General features: G+C 42.5%; 1 protein-coding gene across 1 annotated transcript in view; it reads right to left on the reverse strand.

Moving 5' to 3' along the window:
- Positions 1–783: 783 nt before the first annotated feature.
- Positions 784–20,766, reverse strand: part of LOC141191623 (oocyte zinc finger protein XlCOF8.4-like) — a 29,656-nt gene continuing 9,673 nt past the window's right edge. Inside the window, exons 2-7 of the mRNA XM_073661555.1 lie at positions 20,516–20,660; positions 20,207–20,386; positions 20,000–20,123; positions 19,822–19,916; positions 19,533–19,623; positions 784–6,286 (exon numbers count right to left, since the gene is read on the reverse strand). Coding sequence (XP_073517656.1) covers positions 5,595–6,286; positions 19,533–19,623; positions 19,822–19,916; positions 20,000–20,123; positions 20,207–20,386; positions 20,516–20,660 — 1,327 coding nt within the window. The 3' untranslated portion in view covers positions 784–5,594. The remainder of the gene's footprint in view (positions 6,287–19,532; positions 19,624–19,821; positions 19,917–19,999; positions 20,124–20,206; positions 20,387–20,515; positions 20,661–20,766) is intronic.

The following is a 20,766-nucleotide window of genomic DNA, read 5'->3' on the forward strand; positions in this document are numbered from 1 at the left end:
AATGCCGCTGTCAGAGATTGACAGCAGCAATTAGCATGTTAAAAGCCGTAGGTGGATCGCGATTCCACCCGCGGCTGTTGCGGGCACATGTCAGCTGTAATAATCAGCTGACATGTGCTCGGTTCAGTGCAGGCTCAGCGCCGGAGCCCGCGCTGAACAGGGGGTGACAGCCTGGTGCGTACTAATACGCCACAGGCTGTAAAGTGGTTAACAACAACGTTTTATTTTTATTATCACGAGCTTCTCTACCCTTAATGAAGCCAACCTGAGCGCTGCTGACAATTGGGAGTAGATAGTGGGAGAGCCGTGATGTAATTACTTTAGAGAATATTTTACATTATTTAATGATATTGGATGAATATTAGGGCAGGTATTTGGTTCTTTTCCAGGCTTTGATAAAACCGTTATATGAGCCTTAAGTGATTGGGGGCAAAAGGGGGAGTCTTCTGAGATATCATTGAACACTTTGGCTAAAAATGGTAATAACTGAGGTGCAAACATCTTATAAAATCTATTATTGAATCCATCTGCCCCAGGGCTCTTCCCGATAGGGAACGATTTAATGTCCTCTCCTATCTCTTGTTTAGTGAAAACTTAGTCTAGTATCTCCTGCTCAGGGGTCTGTAAGGAAGGAACGGCAGTGTCCTTAATATATTTGTCAATTTTTATTTCAAGAATATTAGGTGGCATGTCGTGGTATTGTCCATGAATATTATATAGTGAACTATAAAACAGCAACTAAATGCTTCCGCTATTTCAATGGGGTTATGAGTTTCTGGCCCGGGTGCCCCTTTTTTGTTGGATACGTATGTCCTTTACACGTGTGGATGTAACCTCCTTGTCAATGAGCAACCACATTTATCTGCAAATTCGTACGAGTACCTTCACATGTGATCTTGGCATTTTGTGTACGTTTGATCTAGTAAAGACCTTCCCTCCTTTCGTTTTTCAATCAGATCGATTTTATGGAAAAAAAACTAAAAGAATTACCAACATTTTTTTTTTTTTTATACAAACATTGTGAGAACAACAATAAAAAGAAAGAAAAACCAGTAAAGAATACAAGAACCGGTTTACAATGATATAAATCCCAATATCGCTCTATAGTACAATGTTTGGAATAGTAATTTTACATTTGTACATAAATATCTGAATACTTCCTGACGGCTTATTTTTTTCCCTATTGGGACATCAAAAGAAAAAGCATATATCTAAGAAGGGGCAATTGTGTGGACTGAGACTATGATTATTTGCTGACACCTTGCGTATAAAGGATATAAATTCCTGGTTTACTGTAAGGAAATGGACAAACGATCCAGGATAGTATTTCTGTGAAGGTTCTTTGAAGCAATACCTGGTGTATTTAACCATTGCTCCCATATGTGTATGAATTTCTTGAGAGCGTTCCTTTAATATAAGATCCCCTTTCCAACCATAGAGTGTTATTTATCCTGGATTTTAGTTCTGTTATCGTTAGGGGAGAATTGTCTATCCAATGTAGTGCCGACAACTTTCTGGCTTGGAATAATATTCCTGAGCTAGCTATTGCCATATGGAGTCTGGGTCTACGTCCTCTCCCAGGAGTCCTAGGATACAGATTTTAGGTTCCAACTGAAGTTGTATCCCAAATACAGATCGTACAAGAGCCATCACCACGTTCCATTAGTCGCCAATATTTACACATTTCCACGTCATATGCATCAGGTGGGCATCATTTTGATCACATATAGGACATGTGTCATCCATTTGTATTTCAATTTTAAATAAAATACTTGGGGATCTATATACTCTATGAATGAGAAGAATTCGGCACAATCTTTGTAACTCTGACAATGAAACTTTCGGTGTCAAATCCAGTATTTCCCCTATTGCTCCTCAGATAAGGGGCCCACATCCTCCTCCCATTTTGTCTTAACTATCAAAGAATATTTATCCAAATGTAGGGCCAGTAACTGCCTATAAATAAGGGATATTAGACCTTTTGTATCCAACGATGTAGTAATGGTATCTATTGGGTGATGTCAATTTATGTTTATTCTAGTTGTGTAGTATATGCAATATGTATTTGCAGATATTGATAAAACACCCTATGTGGAAGGTTAAAATCTGCCTTTATTTGTTCAAACATCTTGAATAATCCATCCCTCAAGAATTGTGACACCAAACATATACCCCTATCCTCTCACTCACTAACATTTTTTTTTCTGTAGCTCTGGTAAGTTATAGCTGTGCCATAAAGGAGTATAGATTGTGTACTTTCCAATTCCCAGAATATTTTTACCCCTATCCCACGCCTTATATATTAACTTCACTGTAGAACATTTTAGAGATGTAGGTTGCCATGTAGGCAAGTGACGGCTAATTAAGAAAAGGACTATATGGCTATGCATATTGTGCAAAGGAGAATAATAGGTATAATCCTTTATGTCTGGATGTAGTATCCTCCATACATCGACTGTTTGAGACCAAAGCACAATTAGCAAAGCTTTTGTTTGTGTTTTAGATTGGTGACTCCAGCCCAGGGACCCGTCTAAAGAAGGATCCAAGAAAAAATTAAAGTCACCTCCAATGATGATAAGGTCCTCCGCAAAATATTTTAGTTTGTTTAAGTAATGACGGCATGACTTAATTTGGTCACAATTAGGGAGATAGAAGTTTTCCAAAGTCAAAATTTTGGAGTAGACAGAGATCTTAACAAACGCGAACCTCCTCTTCGTGTCAGACAGTGTTTCTACAATAGTATGCAGCAGTGATCTGTGGCGGCCTATACTCAGCACCTTAGACTTCAAAACTGCATTTTTCTGGGAAGCCAAGATGAATAATATCTATTAGTAAACTGAGGTACAGTATATGATCGCCTCTAAAGTGTGACTCCTGAAGAAAGAGAAAATGTACGTGCTGTTTATGCCTACGATAAAACACTTGAGCTCCTTTCTCTGGAACATTAAGTCCTCTGACATTTAATGAACAAGTTTTGAGTTGTGCCATATTATATGAAAAAAAGAGGGAATGGAAGAGAGAAAGAATAAGAGAAAAGAGGAAGTATAGACGGTAGATAGTAACGTCTACCTCTCAGTGTTTAATAAGTATAGATTATGAATATATCAAAACAGTAGGAAATTGCGAAACAAGCAGATCCCAATGCAAGTCCCTAACTGGGGGTTGTCTTTACAGGCGTAAGTCAAACTTTCAGTTCTAGGATTCCTATTAGGGGGAACCATGGAATATAAAGCAAGTAAAGTAATAAAGCCTGATATTACAGTAGTATCATGTGAACTCAACTTATATGCCGGTCTAAGATCTTATATGAACTTAGACATTCTATATAGTGGAAGAGTGGCTCCTAATGCTCTATTTAGATATATCTAATTATATGCTTAAAGAAATAAGTAAGCATCGGCAAACTGTCTCTCATCAGGGAAGACCAGATTAATTTCAGGAGCTCATACGATTGGCAGGTTCCTTTCCCATCTGGCTGCATCACCATCAAGTTCCTGATCCACTGAACGCCTTCTGTGACGTGCTGGAACTCTCTGTGGCAATGGTGGAGCAGGTGGCCAGTCAGATATATGGAATGTCCAGGGCATCACAAATAGATCTCATGTTGCTTGTATCTTTGAAAATATACAGCTGGAATGGGTACCCCCAGGAGTACATCAGGCCATTTTCCCAGATGGCATCAAGTAGTGGTTTCAATACCCTTCTTTTAACAAGTGTCATTCAGGATATGTGAGCAATTATATGCATTTTCCATTGAAATCACCAGGACCCAACTCCTCTGCTTTCCTCACAATGGCCTCTTTTACATTGAAAATATGTATGCGACACATAATGTCCCATGGACGCTCAGGATCTGGGCCATGGTTGCCTATGGTACGGTGCGCCTTATAAATCTCCACCTCCTTATCAATAGGATCACCAAGGATATTATGAATAATGATCGCAGTGTTGGCATAAATCACTTGTGCATTGATGCTTTCAGGTATACCCCTTATCCAGATATTATTGTGATTTTCTTGATCATCAACCATATTAAACAGATGGTTTATTTACTGGCTGTGAAGATCCAGTGTTAGTTTCTGAGCATTTTGATGGCCTCTAACGTGGACAATATCATCCTCTAATCTCTGTACCTTGTCAGTAAGCTGTGACAGGATAGAAGTGAGGGGACGTGTTTCAGTATTGTATGTGGTCTCCAGCCTCTGAATATATTGCTCCATATCTTCTCTAGTAGGGATAGACGCAATCTGATATACAAATAAGTTATGTTGTTCCCCATATCAGAATAACCTGTGGCTGGGGGGTAAATGTCCCTGTGAAGCAAGCACTGCTCAACATGGGGGCTTTGGTGAGAGTACAGGGAGATTTGTGGAGCTGTTTTCTTGTGAGGTCTACATTAAGAGAGAAGTTGGTGCAGGACTTACAGGCTGGAGCTGTCTGTCATCATGAGGGTTAAGACTGCTTCTTTTTCCACACTGAGGTGAGGCAGTAATAGCTCCGGAGCAAGAAGATAAGACCTTCCATAAGAAACGCTGCATACCAGACATGCTGACAGAGGTGGAGGACCTCAGATTAACCTCTGATCTCTTCTTTCTTTCCCATATAGAAAGTCATGTTTGAGGCTGTAAATTGCTTAGAATTTCCCCAGGAACACGGTCTGAAGAGAGTGCTTTCAGTGTGTGCGTTCTCTTGGTGCTGTGTCCAGGCCATGTCCTTCCTGTTGATGTACAATACGTCTGAAGGTGGCGTTGATTGGGAGCAGGATTGTGTGATGTAACATCCTTACGGAAACGCGAGTTGTGACACCAATGGAACGGCGCCAGAACAGGAAGTGCGTATGAGTGTTTTTATTTTAAAAAGGCCAAACATAAGGAATGAGAAGGAGTTGTCCTAGTAGTGGACAACCCCTTTATGAAGATATAATTTTCGGTTAAAAATGAAAAAGGCTTCTCCCCTGTGTGACTTCTCTGAAGTTTGTTAAGGATTGATTTCCGTATAAAACATTTCCCGTATTAAGAACATGAAAATGGCTTCTCGTCTGTGTGAGTTCTCTGGTGACTAAGAAGTGATGATTTCTTCACAAAACATTTCCCACATTCTGAACAGGAAAAAGGTTTCTCCCCTGTGTGAATTCTCTTGTGCTTAACCAAATCTGATTTCTGGATAAAACATTTCCCACATTCTGAACAGGAACAAGGCTTCTCCCCTGTGTGAATTCTCTTGTGCTTAACCAAATCTGATTTCTGGCTAAAACATTTCCCACATTCTGAACAGCAAAAAGGCTTTTCCCCTGTGTGAGTTCTCTGGTGCTTAACCAAACCTGATTTATGGCTAAAACATTTTCCACATTCTGAACAGGAAAAAGGCTTCTCCCCTCTGTGAATTCTCTTGTGCGTAACAAAACCTGATTTCTAGCTAAAATATTTTCCACATTCTGAACAGGAAAAAGGCTTCTCCCCTGTGTGAATTCTCTGGTGCTTAACCAAATCTGATTTGCAGCTAAAACATTTTCCACATTCTGAACAGGAAAAAGGCTTCTCCCCTGTGTGAATTCTCTGGTGCTTAACCAAATGTGATTTGCAGCTAAAACATTTTCAACATTCTGAACAGGAAAAAGGCTTCTCCCCTGTGTGAATTCTCTGATGTCTGATAAAACTTGATTTCGCTGTAAAACATTTTCCACATTCTGAGCAGGAAAAAGGCTTCTCCCCTGTGTGACTTTTCTGATGTCTGATAAAATTTGATTTCAATGTAAAACATTTCCCACATTCTGAACATGAATAAGGCTTCTCCCCTGTGTGAGTTCTCTGATGTCTGATTAAACTTGATTTCTCTGTAAAAAATTTCCCACATTCTGAACAGGAAAAAGGCTTCTCCCCTGTGTGGGTTCTCTGATGTCTAACAAGATTTGATTTCTGGTTAAAAACTTTCCCACACTTGAAACAAAAAAATCTATTTTCTGCTGTGTGAATGCTTTGATGTTTAAGAAAAGACTTTTCAAAGGAAAAACTATTTCCATATTCTGAACATGAAAATGGCTTCTTTGCTTTAGGAGCAATTTGTTTTTTAATGCTTATTTTGTGACTTTGATTTTCCTTAGTGGTCGGTAATGAATCAGAAGACAGGACCTGTTTCAAATGATCAGATGACAGATCTTTGCTGTGAAGGGATGATGGTATATCTGGAGTAATGGCATTCACTTCAATTGTATCTTGTGTGATCTCAAGATCATCTGATTTAAAAATTGAAGATGTCAGCTGTCCCTCTGATCTCCTGGTACAGTCATCTGCTAAGAATAAAACCAATTATTATTTATGAATAACATATCCTTAAAATTTATATTGTTGAATGTTTCTACTTAAACTCTCCGTAAAAATGTACTTTATGTAAAAGTATCATTATTTACCAAGAAAACATCACAGAAAAAAATCAGCCTTACCAACACCAAATCAGATAACAAATGCATTAGCATTTTAGTGTTGGTTGGGTGTACTGGGGTGTCTGTCCATTTGGGGTGCACTTATATAGTGCTGGGCAGCCTTCCTGATGTAATAGTATGGGCATCATCACTATCCTAAGCCAGACACTGTGCATCAAACCTACCTGTGTGACTGGCGTCCTATGCAAGCTTCATCTGTGTGCATCTTTAATACTAGGCAACCACCCCCTCCATGAATTGGTATGATTGTGAGTGGTTGCTCCATCAGTATTTTGCACCTGCGCAGCCCCCACCTTTATCATGGGGGTCTGCGGCATCCTGCCAGTGCATTTGTTATATGATTTGGTGTTAGTAAGGCTGTATCTTTTTCTGTGATTTTTGTTATATTTTGCCCTATGTTAGCCGTCATTATTCACCAAGACAATAACAGTTCACAGTCTAATAGAAAACCTCATAGGATGAACCAGTGGATCGTAGTGTTCACCTGTTTGTTAATTCTGCCTCCCAAATATGGAATAAAAAGCCATCAAGCAATCTTATGTAGGCAAAAATAATATCAATAATAACTTCTACTCATCTCACAAAAAACAAGCCCCCACTCAGGTCCATCATCTGTCAATGGAAAACCAGAGGTTTCCACATTATTAGTGGCTCAAAGGCTTTTGAAAAGCAACATGACTTCCATAAATCAATCCAGCAATATCCACTCTCCCAAAGTCAAATCTCCCCCTCACTTCTGAGCCTTGCAGTGCGCCCAAAACACATTTAGCATCCATGTATTTGACATTACTATAGTGAGAAGAACCCACTTAATTTACGGTGTGTGTCTCCTGGAGCACAATCTGGGCACTATGTGTTGGGTAATGAAATTATATATTTGTAATTTTCACTCTCCAACATCCACTGTGTGCTAATATCCAGAAAGTGACTGTGGAGTCAAAATAGTCACTACTCCTATAGATTATTTTACTGAGGGTTATAATTTCCAAAATGGAGTCACTTTATGAGGATTTCTACTGCTCTGGTTTTCTGCAATTTGGTCACATTAGGGCTTCTGCAAATGGTGGGTCCCATCTCCTCTGGGATCTGCTCCTGCGACGTCTGCTTCTCTCACCAGAAGCCGCCTTATTCATCCTGCAGGCGGTGCTGGTGATGGAGGAGACGTCAGAACCAGAAGCTCTGGGCAGCGCAGGCTCTGTCCAGCCGCTAAGATTATGGTGCCTGGGACCATTAGTACTATCCAGTCTGGCAGTATGGGTGTGTGTGCTGTCCAGCTGGAGTAATCTGCTCCCTGCTTCAGCCAACTGGAAAGCACCGCACCCTACTAAAGCTGGAAGCATATTGCCAGAAGTTGCCAGATACAGCCTTGTTCTCCTCTGGTTCAGTCCTCTGTGCTCAGTTCCCGGCTTGTGTATTTGTTTCCTGTTCGGAGAATCTCTAATCCAGTTTATTTTACTTAGCATTATATATTGTTTTGAGTATATCAATAGCCAATCACCTACAGCCATACTACAGGCTTAAACCAATGTTAGTATGATTATTACGGAAACACACATATGGTCATATTATCGTTAGTTCGGCACATGATGGAAAGTTACAAGGTTATACATCCCGGCTCAGACTAGTTAGATAACAGGAGCAGGGTTTTCATATAATGTTCTTGAGAGAAAAGGTTCTTGTGAGAAAATTGCATGTGAAGCAGGAGAAAAGAATGAAAGAATGTATGCTATGCAAGGTGTAATAATAACATAATTTTAGAAGCAAGCACAAAATGAAGTAACTATAGCATGAGTATCGATATGTCCTTTACATCAACCTTGTAACATAATAATTTGACACTCACTTGGTCAACCATGAAGGGTCATTGCTGCCCTCCCTCAACAGTTTGGTGGCGTGACTCGGATCCCTAACCAGGGACACCCCACTACCTCTGGATGTCCATAAAGAGAGACTTGCTTTCGGCCTCCCCCACTGGAATTGGGACTGATCATCCCCCACAAAAGCCACGGTAAGTGCACGAGTTCTTTACTAGTGATACTGACCGTTTGGCGTGGTTTCCACGTGGTGCGTGGTTGTTTGAAGTATCTCCGGATGTTTTGGTTGGATATAGTCAAAGGTGAGACTATAGCGGTGTAGTCCCATTAGGGGTCTGATATTGATAACTTTTAAATCAGTAAAACCTTGGATTGAGAAGTGAATATTGTATGAATCTTCCTTAACTTCTGACAAAGATTCTTAGGAGACTGAACACTATTAGTATAAGTCGCGGCAGGTGATCGAAGATTGGGTAGGACACGCACACAGATATAAGTATATCGAGTGTCCGGAGGGCTGCAGACGCGAGCTCTCCTCCTTTCACCTAGTACCGTACGTGACTTACCTGAAGGGAGGGGGGAGTCAGTGGCACAGTTGAGGCCGGCCGGACTCATACAGTGCACAAATCAAGGATCTTTGTCAGTCGAAAGGCAGCAGTGCAGTGATTAATCAATGTTTCCGTGGAGCAGAAAGAAAGTGTCTCCCCCTCAGGAGGGAGAGGATGTGATGACTATCATGGTCGGTCGAGAGGGCAAAAGATCATTTAAGAATGCACCAAAAGTGTTTAAGTTGTTAAACTTTCCCGTGGAAGGGAGACTTCAGCCTACATTGTGGGACGAAGGAATCCGGCAGAAAAGGGGAAGACTAGTTGACTGTGGATTGTTGGAAGATGCTGAAAAGTTTAGGAAAGTTGCACATGAGATTTGTGGTGATGGATATGTTGAAATAGAGGAGGAGATGAAGCCTGGTTATTTCAATTAACTTTATGTCAAGAAAGGAAAATTATCTAGCACTGTTACAAAGACTGGCTGTTTTGTGCTACAAAATAAAGCTGATGGGGAAAAGGCAAAGGAGGAAGTAGATTCCCCTTCCCAACTTGTGTCCACAAACTGAATCTGAAGCCCCTAAAGAAGCATCCCCTACCCCCACAAATGTAGCCATACCCCAGCCCCTGAATCCGGAAACTGAGCAATTTATAGGAGATTAAATACCCTGCACTTCCCACTGGTGGCCAGCCACCACCATATAACCCAGATGGCTGGCTTTGTAATGTGTGTTGGGTCACCAATCCGGGATGGCGCGAGACGTGTTATAATTGTGGAACCCGCAGACCCAGTGTTGTAGCACCAACCTTCCCATTATTTAACGCTGACGGCGGGTATTATAAACCATTGCCCCCACCTGCTCCCGCCATGGTCCACACTCCATTCGGGGAGACCCAGGGACCTCCGAACTCTACCCTATTCACCCTCTCCCGAACTGGGGAAATAGAACATGGACACGAGTACCAGGAGGTGGCGTCTGTTTTACTGAATGGTCCTTCGGAATTTTCCACTATACTGAGAATAGGCATGGGGAGTATACCGCAACAGCAAGTTGGGATCATTGCAAACGTAGCAAATGCAAAACTACAGCATGGGGGGGGGCTAGCTGCAGAAATATGTCGCATTGGGGGACCTGTCAGTATGTTATACATGTGGTGGGATCAAAATATGATCCCCTGGATGTACCCAGGTCACAACACCTGCTTACAGAAACAATTCAAAACACCAACCCTAGCCCTGCCATTTATTTCCACCGGTATTTTTGGATATCCAAAACAAGACGTGGCCAAAATAATAGTCGGGGCTATAAAGCAATACATCGCCACGCATCCAAATAAATTGAGAGAGATAAGACTCTTGGCCATCGACAGGGATCTCGTTGATTATGCCGCTCAACTAATCAAACCCGATATCTGGTCTCCCCCAGTGTTCCCCTACCTTCAAGATCTCCCTACAATCAATACTCATGCTGATTTCCCTCCACCTCCACCCCCTCTCACAAAGATGGAGGAAATGGAGGAAGCGGACCACAATACCAGCCCCCTCAAATATACCCCGTTTACCCCAGTACAGATGGATACTCTGTGTAACCGTCTCCCGGATCCCGAACATTTCCCCATGGCTTTTTACAGGGGCATGGCCGCATATAGAGAGATATATTCAACAACAAGGCAAGATCCTTTACACCTGCTCTGTGTAAAAGCTGGTGAAAGATATTATCCCATGGTAGAGGCTGCTGTCCCATATAACAGAGCATTAGATGCCAATACGTATGAGAGTGGGGTTGACTTCTGTCAAGCCCTTAAAATATGGGCTCAGGATAAGTTGGCTGATCAATCCACTACCCTCACAGATGTCACTCAAGAGAAGGGAGAGTCGGCTGAGAAGTTTTATGGGCGCCTTATGCAGGTCTATAAGAACCTTGGGTTCTCCTTACATACTAAAACTCATTGCCAGCTGTTAGTATCCGCCTTTATCCAGGGGTTACGGACTGAAATCAAGGACGTGATATTGGCTGTACGACCAGATGTTGAGTCAACCATCCCAGGAGATGCCCTAAAGGTAGCAAAAAGCTCCCAGAAAAGTGTCGTCCGGACCGCTTCTGCGGTTAAGCCTAAATCCAAACCCGCTGCAGTGGCAGTTGCGGCACCCGCAACACAGTATCCTCTCTTACAGCACCACTATTACCCCATGGCAGTACCTGATCAGCGAGTAATGTATCCCAGGAAAAGGCCAGTAGTGAATTCCCGTCTTCAGGGTTGGAGGTGTGGCCGGACGGGACATTTCCAAAGGGACTGTCACACCCCTGCTAGCCAGTGCATTGCCCAAGCCCCCCTATCTAGAAATAGGACGCCCGGCCCATGAGACTCACAAGAAAATGTCCCCCAAGACCATCCATTCTGAAATGGAGGCCAACCAGAGTCTGCCATCGTGATGCCCATAACCACCCCCGGGCTTTGTTCATCTGTAGTTCTCCCAGTAGGAGAGAATCCGGTGAAGTTCATGGTAGACACTGGGGCGGCCAACTCCATTTTAAAATCCACTGAACTGCCCCAGGGTCTCCCAGTCCAATTTTCTAACGACAATCTAATATTGATCGGTGTAGATGGCAGACCTAACAAACACACTCTCACTAAAACTATTCCGATTGGCCCATTTCCGGAAGTAATGGCACAATTTGTCATATCCCTGACGTGCACGGTAAATCTTTTAGGAGCAGACCTCTTGTCTAAATTCCGATCCCAAATTCAATACCAGGACAATGGTCAGATGATCCTTACTTTAAAGGATCCAAACTCTGATGCACACATAGAGGCGGTCTGCATCTTACGGGTGCTACCCACGGTTATGATTAACATACAATACAATTGGAAATCTCCCAAAAGATCCCAGGTTAGCTCCATACACAGAGGAAATCCCTTCTCATCTGTGGTCACAAGGCCCAGACGACATTGGGAGATTGCCAGTAGAACCAATACAGGTGTACCTCAAGCCCGGAGAGCCCTTTCCCAAGGTTTGCCAGTAGCCGCTCACACATGTACAAGAACAAGGTCTACACCAGCAAATTCACACCTTGTTAGAGAAAGGGGCACTAATCCCCTGCGTCTCCCCGTGCAATACGCCGTTGTTCCCCGTAAGGAAAAAATCCCAACCGGGGCAGCCGCCCGCTTATCGATTGGTGCAGGATTTGAGGGCAGTAAATGCAGTGACAGTCTTGGAAACTCCTGTGGTGTCTAACCCACATACCCTTCTCTCACAAATACCATCTACTGCTGCCTGGTTTACAGTAATTGATTTAGCAAAAGCCTTTTTCAGCATTCCACTACATAAAGACTGTCAGTTTCTGTTTGCATTTATATATCAGGGCAGGCCATTGACTTGGACGGTGATGCCGCAGGAGCGCAGAATAGCCCTAATCAGTTTGCAAAGAACATGCCTAGCTGTCTGCTGCTGTGGCAGCTGGACAACTCTGAGGTAGTACTAGTACAATAAGTTGATGATCTTCTTTTGTGTGCCCCTACGGAGCAAGTGTCCATCAGGGCCAGTGTTCGCCTCCTCAAGCATCTAGCAAAACTGAATTGCCGAGTCTCAGCCTCGAAACTTCAGTTTTGCCACGGTCAAGTGGTTTTCTTAGGCCATTGCCTTACTCAGGGTGCCAGACATATCACAGAAGAAAGAAAGACGGCCATCTACCTACTACCATTCCCAAAAGATCCCATAGAGCTGCAACGGTTCCTCGGACTATGTACATATTGCAGACAATGGATCCCAGGCGCCTCACGTCTGATGCAACCCCTATATGATGAATTAAAAGAAGACATTCTGGCTGGTGTAAACAACAAGGACCACCAAGAACTGCTGCAACAAGCCTTTGAGCAACTAAAATCAAGGATAATGACAGCCCCTGCCCTTGGAAACCCGGATTATGCTCAACCTTTCCATTTGTATGTCTCCGATACAGGAGGGCATGCAGCCGGGGTACTCACGCAAAGACACTGTACAAAGCAGCGCTCGGTCGGTTATTACTCAGCGCGTCTGGACCCGGTAGCCAGGGCCTCCTCTAGCTGTCTACGAGCGGTTAACGCCACACAGCAGTTACTTGAAAAAACGGCGGACATCATCCTTGGAAATGAGACTCACATTTATGCTCCACATGATATTGCGGCTGTTTTGGCTTTACAGCAACCTAAACATCTGTCCACACAGAGACTCTGCGGCTGCAGTGTACGTTGATTTTGACAGAAAATGTGAAATTACACCAGTGCACCACCATCAACCCGGCCACCCTGCTACCAGCTCCTGAGGGAGAGGGGAAAGAGGCTCCACCACATGATTGTCTGGAAGAAAATTACTGCGGAGTCAACTCCACTTATTTTAGTGGGGGGAAGTACCCTTGGATGACCAAGAACTTACGTTATATACGGATGGATCCAGATATGCTGTCACCTCTGGCAGGTTTCATACTGGATATGCTGTCACAACTGAAGATACATTGGTAGAGGCTGCAGCCTTACCTCCCAGTATGTCAGCACATGAAGCAGAGCTTAAAGCTTGGATTGCTGCTTGTCAACAGGCCGAAGGAAAACGTGTGAATATATTTACTGACTCGAGATACGCCTTCGGGATTGCACATGACTTTGGGGAGATCTGGGCAAGGAGAGGCTTTGTCACGACTGCAGGTTCTCCTGTGAAAAATGCTGAGAGCGTCAGACAATTGATGGAAGCGGTACAACTACCAAGACAGTTGGCTGTTGTAAAGGTAAAAGCTCATACCCGACCAGATGCCCCTGAATCAAGAGGTAATGCACTTGCTGATCTCCATGCTAAGCAAGCAGCTCTTCTTCCAACATCCATGTCCATGGCTGTTACGCGGCAGCAGACCAAAGAGCTAAATTCCATGCCAACTCAGGATCAACCTGCAGAAGAGCATCAACCGATCCCTCCAATCACAAAGCTACACTGCACATAGCAAAAAGTCTCTAAAGAAGAACGCCAGTCATGGAAGGAGGCGGGTGCTAAATTGATAGATGGGCTATGGAAAAAGGGACAACTGTATTGTTTGCCTCGAATCCTATATCAGGCCATTGCAGCCTGTGTCCATGGACCGGTGCATCGAGGGAAAAATCAAGCTTTGCTACTGGTACAGAAACTCTATTGGGCCCCAGGAATTTCCACCGTGTTGAGCGCACAAAACAAAGGTTGCACAATATGCCAAACCTGCAACCCAGGCAGATTACAGAATGTACCGACAAAACACCTTGCTAAAGCAGAGTATCCGTTCCAACGATTGCAAGTTGATCATATCACTCTCCCTAAAGCAGGACAATATGAATACTGCTTAGTAGTAGTGGATATGTTTTCCAGCGGGCCAGAAGCATTCGCCGTTCCAAACATGACTGCCAAGACTACTGCCAAGAAGCTGGTCTCTGAAGTTGTTTGCCGGTATGGAGTCCCAGAAATTGTCGAAACTGATCAGGGACCAGCCTTTTCCTCATGCGTATATCAAGAAATACTTACCATGATTGGATCAACAGTGGCGCTGCATACTCCTTACCATCCACAGTCAAGCGGCAAGGTAGAGAGATTGAATGGCACACTGAAAAGGCAATTGATCAAAATGATGCAGGAGACAACGGCCCAGTGGCCTGAGCTCCTTCCCATTGCACTATATCACATACGCACCACCCCCATAGGGAAACATAAATTGTCACCCTATGAGATACTATTTGGGTCACAACCAGCTATAGCTCGATTTACCCCACAACAATTATCAGAAGAAACAGATCATGTTGTGCAATATGTGATTCAGCTTGCCAAAGCCTTAACTAACACCCATGCGTTAGTATCATCTTCTATTCCAGATCCAGCTGATGCAGAATGCTATCATACCCTCAAGCCCGGAGATTATGTGTATGTGAAGAGACATGTTCGGAAACACGGACTAGAACCATTGTATGATGGACCATACCAAGTGCTCCTTACAACCCCAACAGCAGTAAAACTTGAAGGGAAGTCAACATAGATCCATGCTTCACACTGCAAACGTCAACTATCCTAAGATGTTTTATGATAATATGTATGGTTAGACTAGTCAATACCTGGAATAGCCTACAACAGAGTACTGACCCTTTTAATAACAAGTTCATTACTCACCACCAGATTTTGGTACAAGAATTGAGTCAATTAGAGAACAACCCGATCAGTGACTGTTGGATATGTACTCACTCACCAGTTTCAGCCGCTAGTATGCCTTTCCTGGCTGTCCCAGTCACTCTGGAAGAAATACTAAACTGGCCCAATTGTAGCAACGCCCTTGCTAATAACGCTACTAAGTTTAGTAGATTATGGAACACAACTGTAGGTATAACAGTAGTTGGGTGGGTGGTTCTTCCCTCGTGCCACCAGTAGACACATACATTTTTTTGCCCTTAAAGGAAACAAATGGGTGCCCAGAAACAAGTCCTCCTTGACTAATTTAGGCTTCATACCAACTGAAGGTCTACAAATCAGTTTTAATGCTACTCCTAGTACGGCAGATGCTTTTAAACCGTCATTGTTGGAAAGATGCATTCATAATCACTCATGGGTACATGCAAATCTGTTTATAAAAGGTACCAATGACACATGTTATAAAATATCTGGTAACATCCCTTGCAATGAATCTTCTGAATATAAGCCTAGTGATCCAACTTGTGGCAATCCGGATATTAGATATTGTAGCCCCCTGGGACAAATGCCTTCATGGTGTATGTTATCAAATAACACCGTTTTTATCGATTTAGTACATAAATTAGTATTACAGCACTCTGCTTTATGGGATCTGCCATCAGCCACATATTGGGTCTGTGAGAATAATGCGTATAAATGGCTCCCAGTCGGAGTAGGGGGGACTTGTACGTTGGCCCGGCTAACTCCAGCCACTTATCTTATTCCCCATAGTAAAGTAGATATGAGAGCCATCCCTCTTCATACCATCTATAAATGTGCCAAGGACAACATGCCACGCCCATCAGGAAGACCTCATTTAGTACAAATGAGTATACCCAATAAGAAAGCCAGTACAGCCTTCCTCTACCCTATTGTAACACAAATGTGGGACAAATTAGTGGAAGTCACTGACTACTTAGATGACCAGATTTGGAGTGTATTGGAAGTAATTAATACTACTGTTGCGGTGCAGAATCAACTTACTATAGTAGCTAATCAACATACTTTAGTGCTGGACTATTTGACAGCAGCTCAAGGAGGGATGTGTCAGGTTATAAGCCCAGCCTGTTGTCACTATATTGACCCCGACTCTACCATACGGTTAAAGACTAAAATGGAAGACATTAGGAAACTCAGGGAAGAATATAACAAACATAACAAATTGACCAATGACAGTTGGTGGTCTGATACGTTCTCCTTTTTAAATCCTGCTAATTGGTTTAAAGGGATTGGTGGATGGATTGTTGGAATATTACAAGGAGTGTTGCATATTGCAGCTTACATCTTGTTAATATATGTCTTACTAAAACTAGTCTTTTATTGTATCCCATTTTGCATGAGGAAAACCTGCCAGTCAGCAGAGAGCAAGGAGGACGCTGTTAACCGACATCCAGTGCTACTATACACGGACCTCCCAGATGTAACCAGCATTGAGGATCTGGACGGCAAGGGAATGATGACCTTTACCCGCATGCCCCGACCAACCTCAAGTCTGAAGATCAGAGCTTTATGATTATTTCAATGGACAAGGGGGGGGTGGACATGCCGCGACGGCCTCAATTGGTAACAAGGGCACTAATTGAGTGAAGACCAATGTCCCTCAGGCTCAAAGCATGACCCTGGGATAGTACCTCTAATGTTGATAATAACATAATTTTTAGGGGGGAAAATGTAAAGGACATATTGATATTCATGCTATAGCAACTCCATTTTGTCTGCTTGTTTCAAAATCATGTTATTATCACTCCTTGCATAACATACATTCTTTCCATCTTTTCTCTCGCCTCATCTTTCCCACACTAACTTTTCTCACAAGAACATTTTGTATTTTGTCAGACACTCCGCTCCTGTTATCTAACTAGTTTAGGCCAGGACTGACCTTGTAAAATTCCATCATGCTTCGAACTAATATGACCATATATGTGTTTCCGTAATAATTGTACTAACATTGGTCAGCCTGTAGTACTGTAGTATGGCTGCAAAGTTGATTGGCTATTGATATGCTCAAAACAATATAAAATGCTAAGCAAAATAAACGGGATCAGAGATTCTTTGAATCCTCCCAATACAGAACATTGTTTCCGTTTGGTTTTCTGTGGATTGCAATCAACATATCAACATAATAATTTGACACTCACTTGGTCAACCGTGAAGGGTTATTGCCCTCCCTCAACAAATCCATGAAACCAGGGCTCGAGCCATGGCCACACATCTCCTGCAGACGTGAATAAATGTATATTACAGCCATCAGCCACGCACAGCTTAGAGATATATCATGGCACAGGTGTAATGTTTTTTGTTTAGTTTATCACAATCTGGTTTGAAGTTAGTCGGTTTTAAAAGAAATTGAAAAGTCAGGATTAAGGGTATATCTGCTGTTATTGTACAGAAATTCACACTTGGCCCTCACTGCACATTTAATGTTGTCGATCATAAAAGTGAAGTTTGGCCAGAAAGACTGGACCTGGTCTTGTAGGGACCATATGAGGACATTCAGCAGCACAGAAGGGAGAGAAGGTAGATTCATCCAATAAGATATCAGGGTTCTAGGATGCCAACACCATCATTACCCTTCGCTTTCTCTTACAGGCCCATCATAATATTTTTTTCTCACTTGTCAGCACATTCTATGTACGCTGTCATTTTACTTTGTAGTTTACAGATCTGGGCAGGTAATGGTCAGCATCTCCTAATCCCAGGGGGTAGGTGGATCCTCCAGGTTGCAAGTTCTATGGAAAAGGTCTTTCAATGTTCAAAGCCATTCAAACAGTTTTGGGTGGAAGAGAATGTTGTGGTCTAGAGGCAAAATGGTGATCACACGATTGTGATACGGCTGGACTACACCAGTGATAAAGCCTAGGTGGTCTGGAGTTGGGACCCGGTCCTATTTGTCTACCCTTTTATATGCATTACTTCAACTTTGATATACAGTAAGGTTTTTAATATAGGCAGTATAGGTACCGTCCCAATTTAGGGTCACCTTGCCGCTGGTGGGACGGCTTGTATACTTTTTTTGATCAAAAATAGTTCACTAAGTACCCTATATTTATTATGCAATTTTGCTTTACATTTATATATAATTATGGTAGGGTATGAGATATATTTTTGTCTTGCTTCTTTTTTGCTAGTGTGAACATGCCTCTGTTTCTTGTATGTCTGCCATCTTAGACCTCAGTTCACATTGTCTGGTTTTTTGACTTGTTTGCATTCTGTGCAATTTAAGGGTGTGGCATGCCCTTTGTTGAGCTGATTGGTATATATGTAGCTTACCACGGGCCTAGGTGGTCTGGAGTTGGGACCCGGTCCTATTTGTCTACCCTTTTATATGCATTACTTCAACTTTGATATACAGTAAGGTTTTTAATATAGGCAGTATAGGTACCGTCCCAATTTAGGGTCACCTTGCCGCTGGTGGGACGGCTTGTATACTTTTTTTGATCAAAAATAGTTCACTAAGTACCCTATATTTATTATGCAATTTTGCTTTACATTTATATATAATTATGGTAGGGTATGAGATATATTTTTGTCTTGCTTCTTTTTTGCTAGTGTGAACATGCCTCTGTTTCTTGTATGTCTGCCATCTTAGACCTCAGTTCACATTGTCTGGTTTTTTGACTTGTTTGCATTCTGTGCAATTTAAGGGTGTGGCATGCCCTTTGTTGAGCTGATTGGTATATATGTAGCTTACCACGGGCCTAGGTGGTCTGGAGTTGGGACCCGGTCCTATTTGTCTACCCTTTTATATGCATTACTTCAACTTTGATATACAGTAAGGTTTTTAATATAGGCAGTATAGGTACCGTCCCAATTTAGGGTCACCTTGCCGCTGGTGGGACGGCTTGTATACTTTTTTTGATCAAAAATAGTTCACTAAGTACCCTATATTTATTATGCAATTTTGCTTTACATTTATATATAATTATGGTAGGGTATGAGATATATTTTTGTCTTGCTTCTTTTTTGCTAGTGTGAACATGCCTCTGTTTCTTGTATGTCTGCCATCTTAGACCTCAGTTCACATTGTCTGGTTTTTTGACTTGTTTGCATTCTGTGCAATTTAAGGGTGTGGCATGCCCTTTGTTGAGCTGATTGGTATATATGTAGCTTACCACGGGCCTAGGTGGTCTGGAGTTGGGACCCGGTCCTATTTGTCTACCCTTTTATATGCATTACTTCAACTTTGATATACAGTAAGGTTTTTAATATAGGCAGTATAGGTACCATCCCAATTTAGGGTCACCTTGCCGCTGGTGGGACGGCTTGTATACTTTTTTTGATCAAAAATAGTTCACTAAGTACCCTATATTTATTATGCAATTTTGCTTTACATTTATATATAATTATGGTAGGATATGAGATATATTTTTGTCTTGCTTCTTTTTTGCTAGTGTGAACATGCCTCTGTTTCTTGTATGTCTGCCATCTTAGACCTCAGTTCACATTGTCTGACCAGTGATAAAGCAGCCAGAGCCGGTGACTGAGAAGAATCTGTGACTTCTCTGCATTTAGTGATTACTACTCACCTGGGTAGTCATATGTAGGAATCTCCTCTTTACACCGCTCATCACCCCTCACATATGTCTCTGTAGTATTAATATGGGACAGATCTTCACCCTGAAACAAATATTATAAAAGTCACAGACAGATGGAGAAGTCCCATCTATGATCAGCTCTAATCCTGCCATCTCCAGCGTTCTCATTACACAAGTATAAAATATATAATACCGGTGGATAAAACAAGACTGAATACAAGACCTTCACAGCCGTCTACACATCATAGGGGAGATCTCATGACACCTTCTCTCCATCTACCTGATGATCCTGAGGAACATTGGGATCTTCTTGTTTACAGTCCTGTGGAAGAGGACGGGGACATCTCTCTGGTGTTGTCCTCTTACTGGATAGATCTGGAGGAAACACATACAGGGACTGAATTCATTCTTTACATACAGATAATTATAGGCTGTGTGTATTTAGTCCTGTCTAGTACCTGGTGATGTGAGGGGCTGGGGAACCTCCATCATGACGTCCTTGTACAGATCTTTGTGTCCCTCTAAATACTCCCACTCCTCCATGGAGAAATAGACGGCGACATCCTGACACCTTATAGGAACCTGACACATACAATGATACAGTCATCCCCCCGATCCCTTCATAGCGTTACTGTATAATGTCCCAGCATTCCCAGCAGTGTCACCTCTCCAGTCAGCAGCTCAATCATCTTGTAGGTGAGTTCTAGGATCTTCTGGTCATTGATGTCCTCATGTATCAGGGGGTGAGGTGGAGGCCCTGTGATTGGGCTCAGGGATCTTCCCCATCCCTCAGACACAGGGTCCTGACAGCGCTCACTAGAGGTCTTCTTCACTACTGTGTAATCCTGGTTATGGAGAGACACATTAATAAATCTCACTCTAGACATTTCCAGAGTCCTCACCTCTCCAGTTCTGTCCATCTGTTATTCCCATAGATAAGAATGATGTAATGTGACGTCATCAGAATCTCTCACCTCTCCAGTAAGACGGAAGAGGATCTCTAGGGTGAGGTGTAATATTTTCTCAGCCATCTTGTCTCTGTCCATATCCATCTTTGAAGCGTAATTCAGGAAAATTCTCTTATATATATTCACTAAGAGGATCCGATATTGTAGAGACCTGAATGAGAAGATGATGAGCCGATGTAACATCATAAAAATCCTGTGTAGTACAATTACTGGGAATAATAAGGGGAACATATGAGGAGATTATTGTACAGTATTTA

Source organism: Phyllobates terribilis, unplaced genomic scaffold (assembly GCF_046119375.1).
Source record: "Phyllobates terribilis strain yellow unplaced genomic scaffold, ASM4611937v1 Scaffold_49__1_contigs__length_9717188, whole genome shotgun sequence".
NCBI lineage: Eukaryota > Metazoa > Chordata > Amphibia > Anura > Dendrobatidae > Phyllobates > Phyllobates terribilis.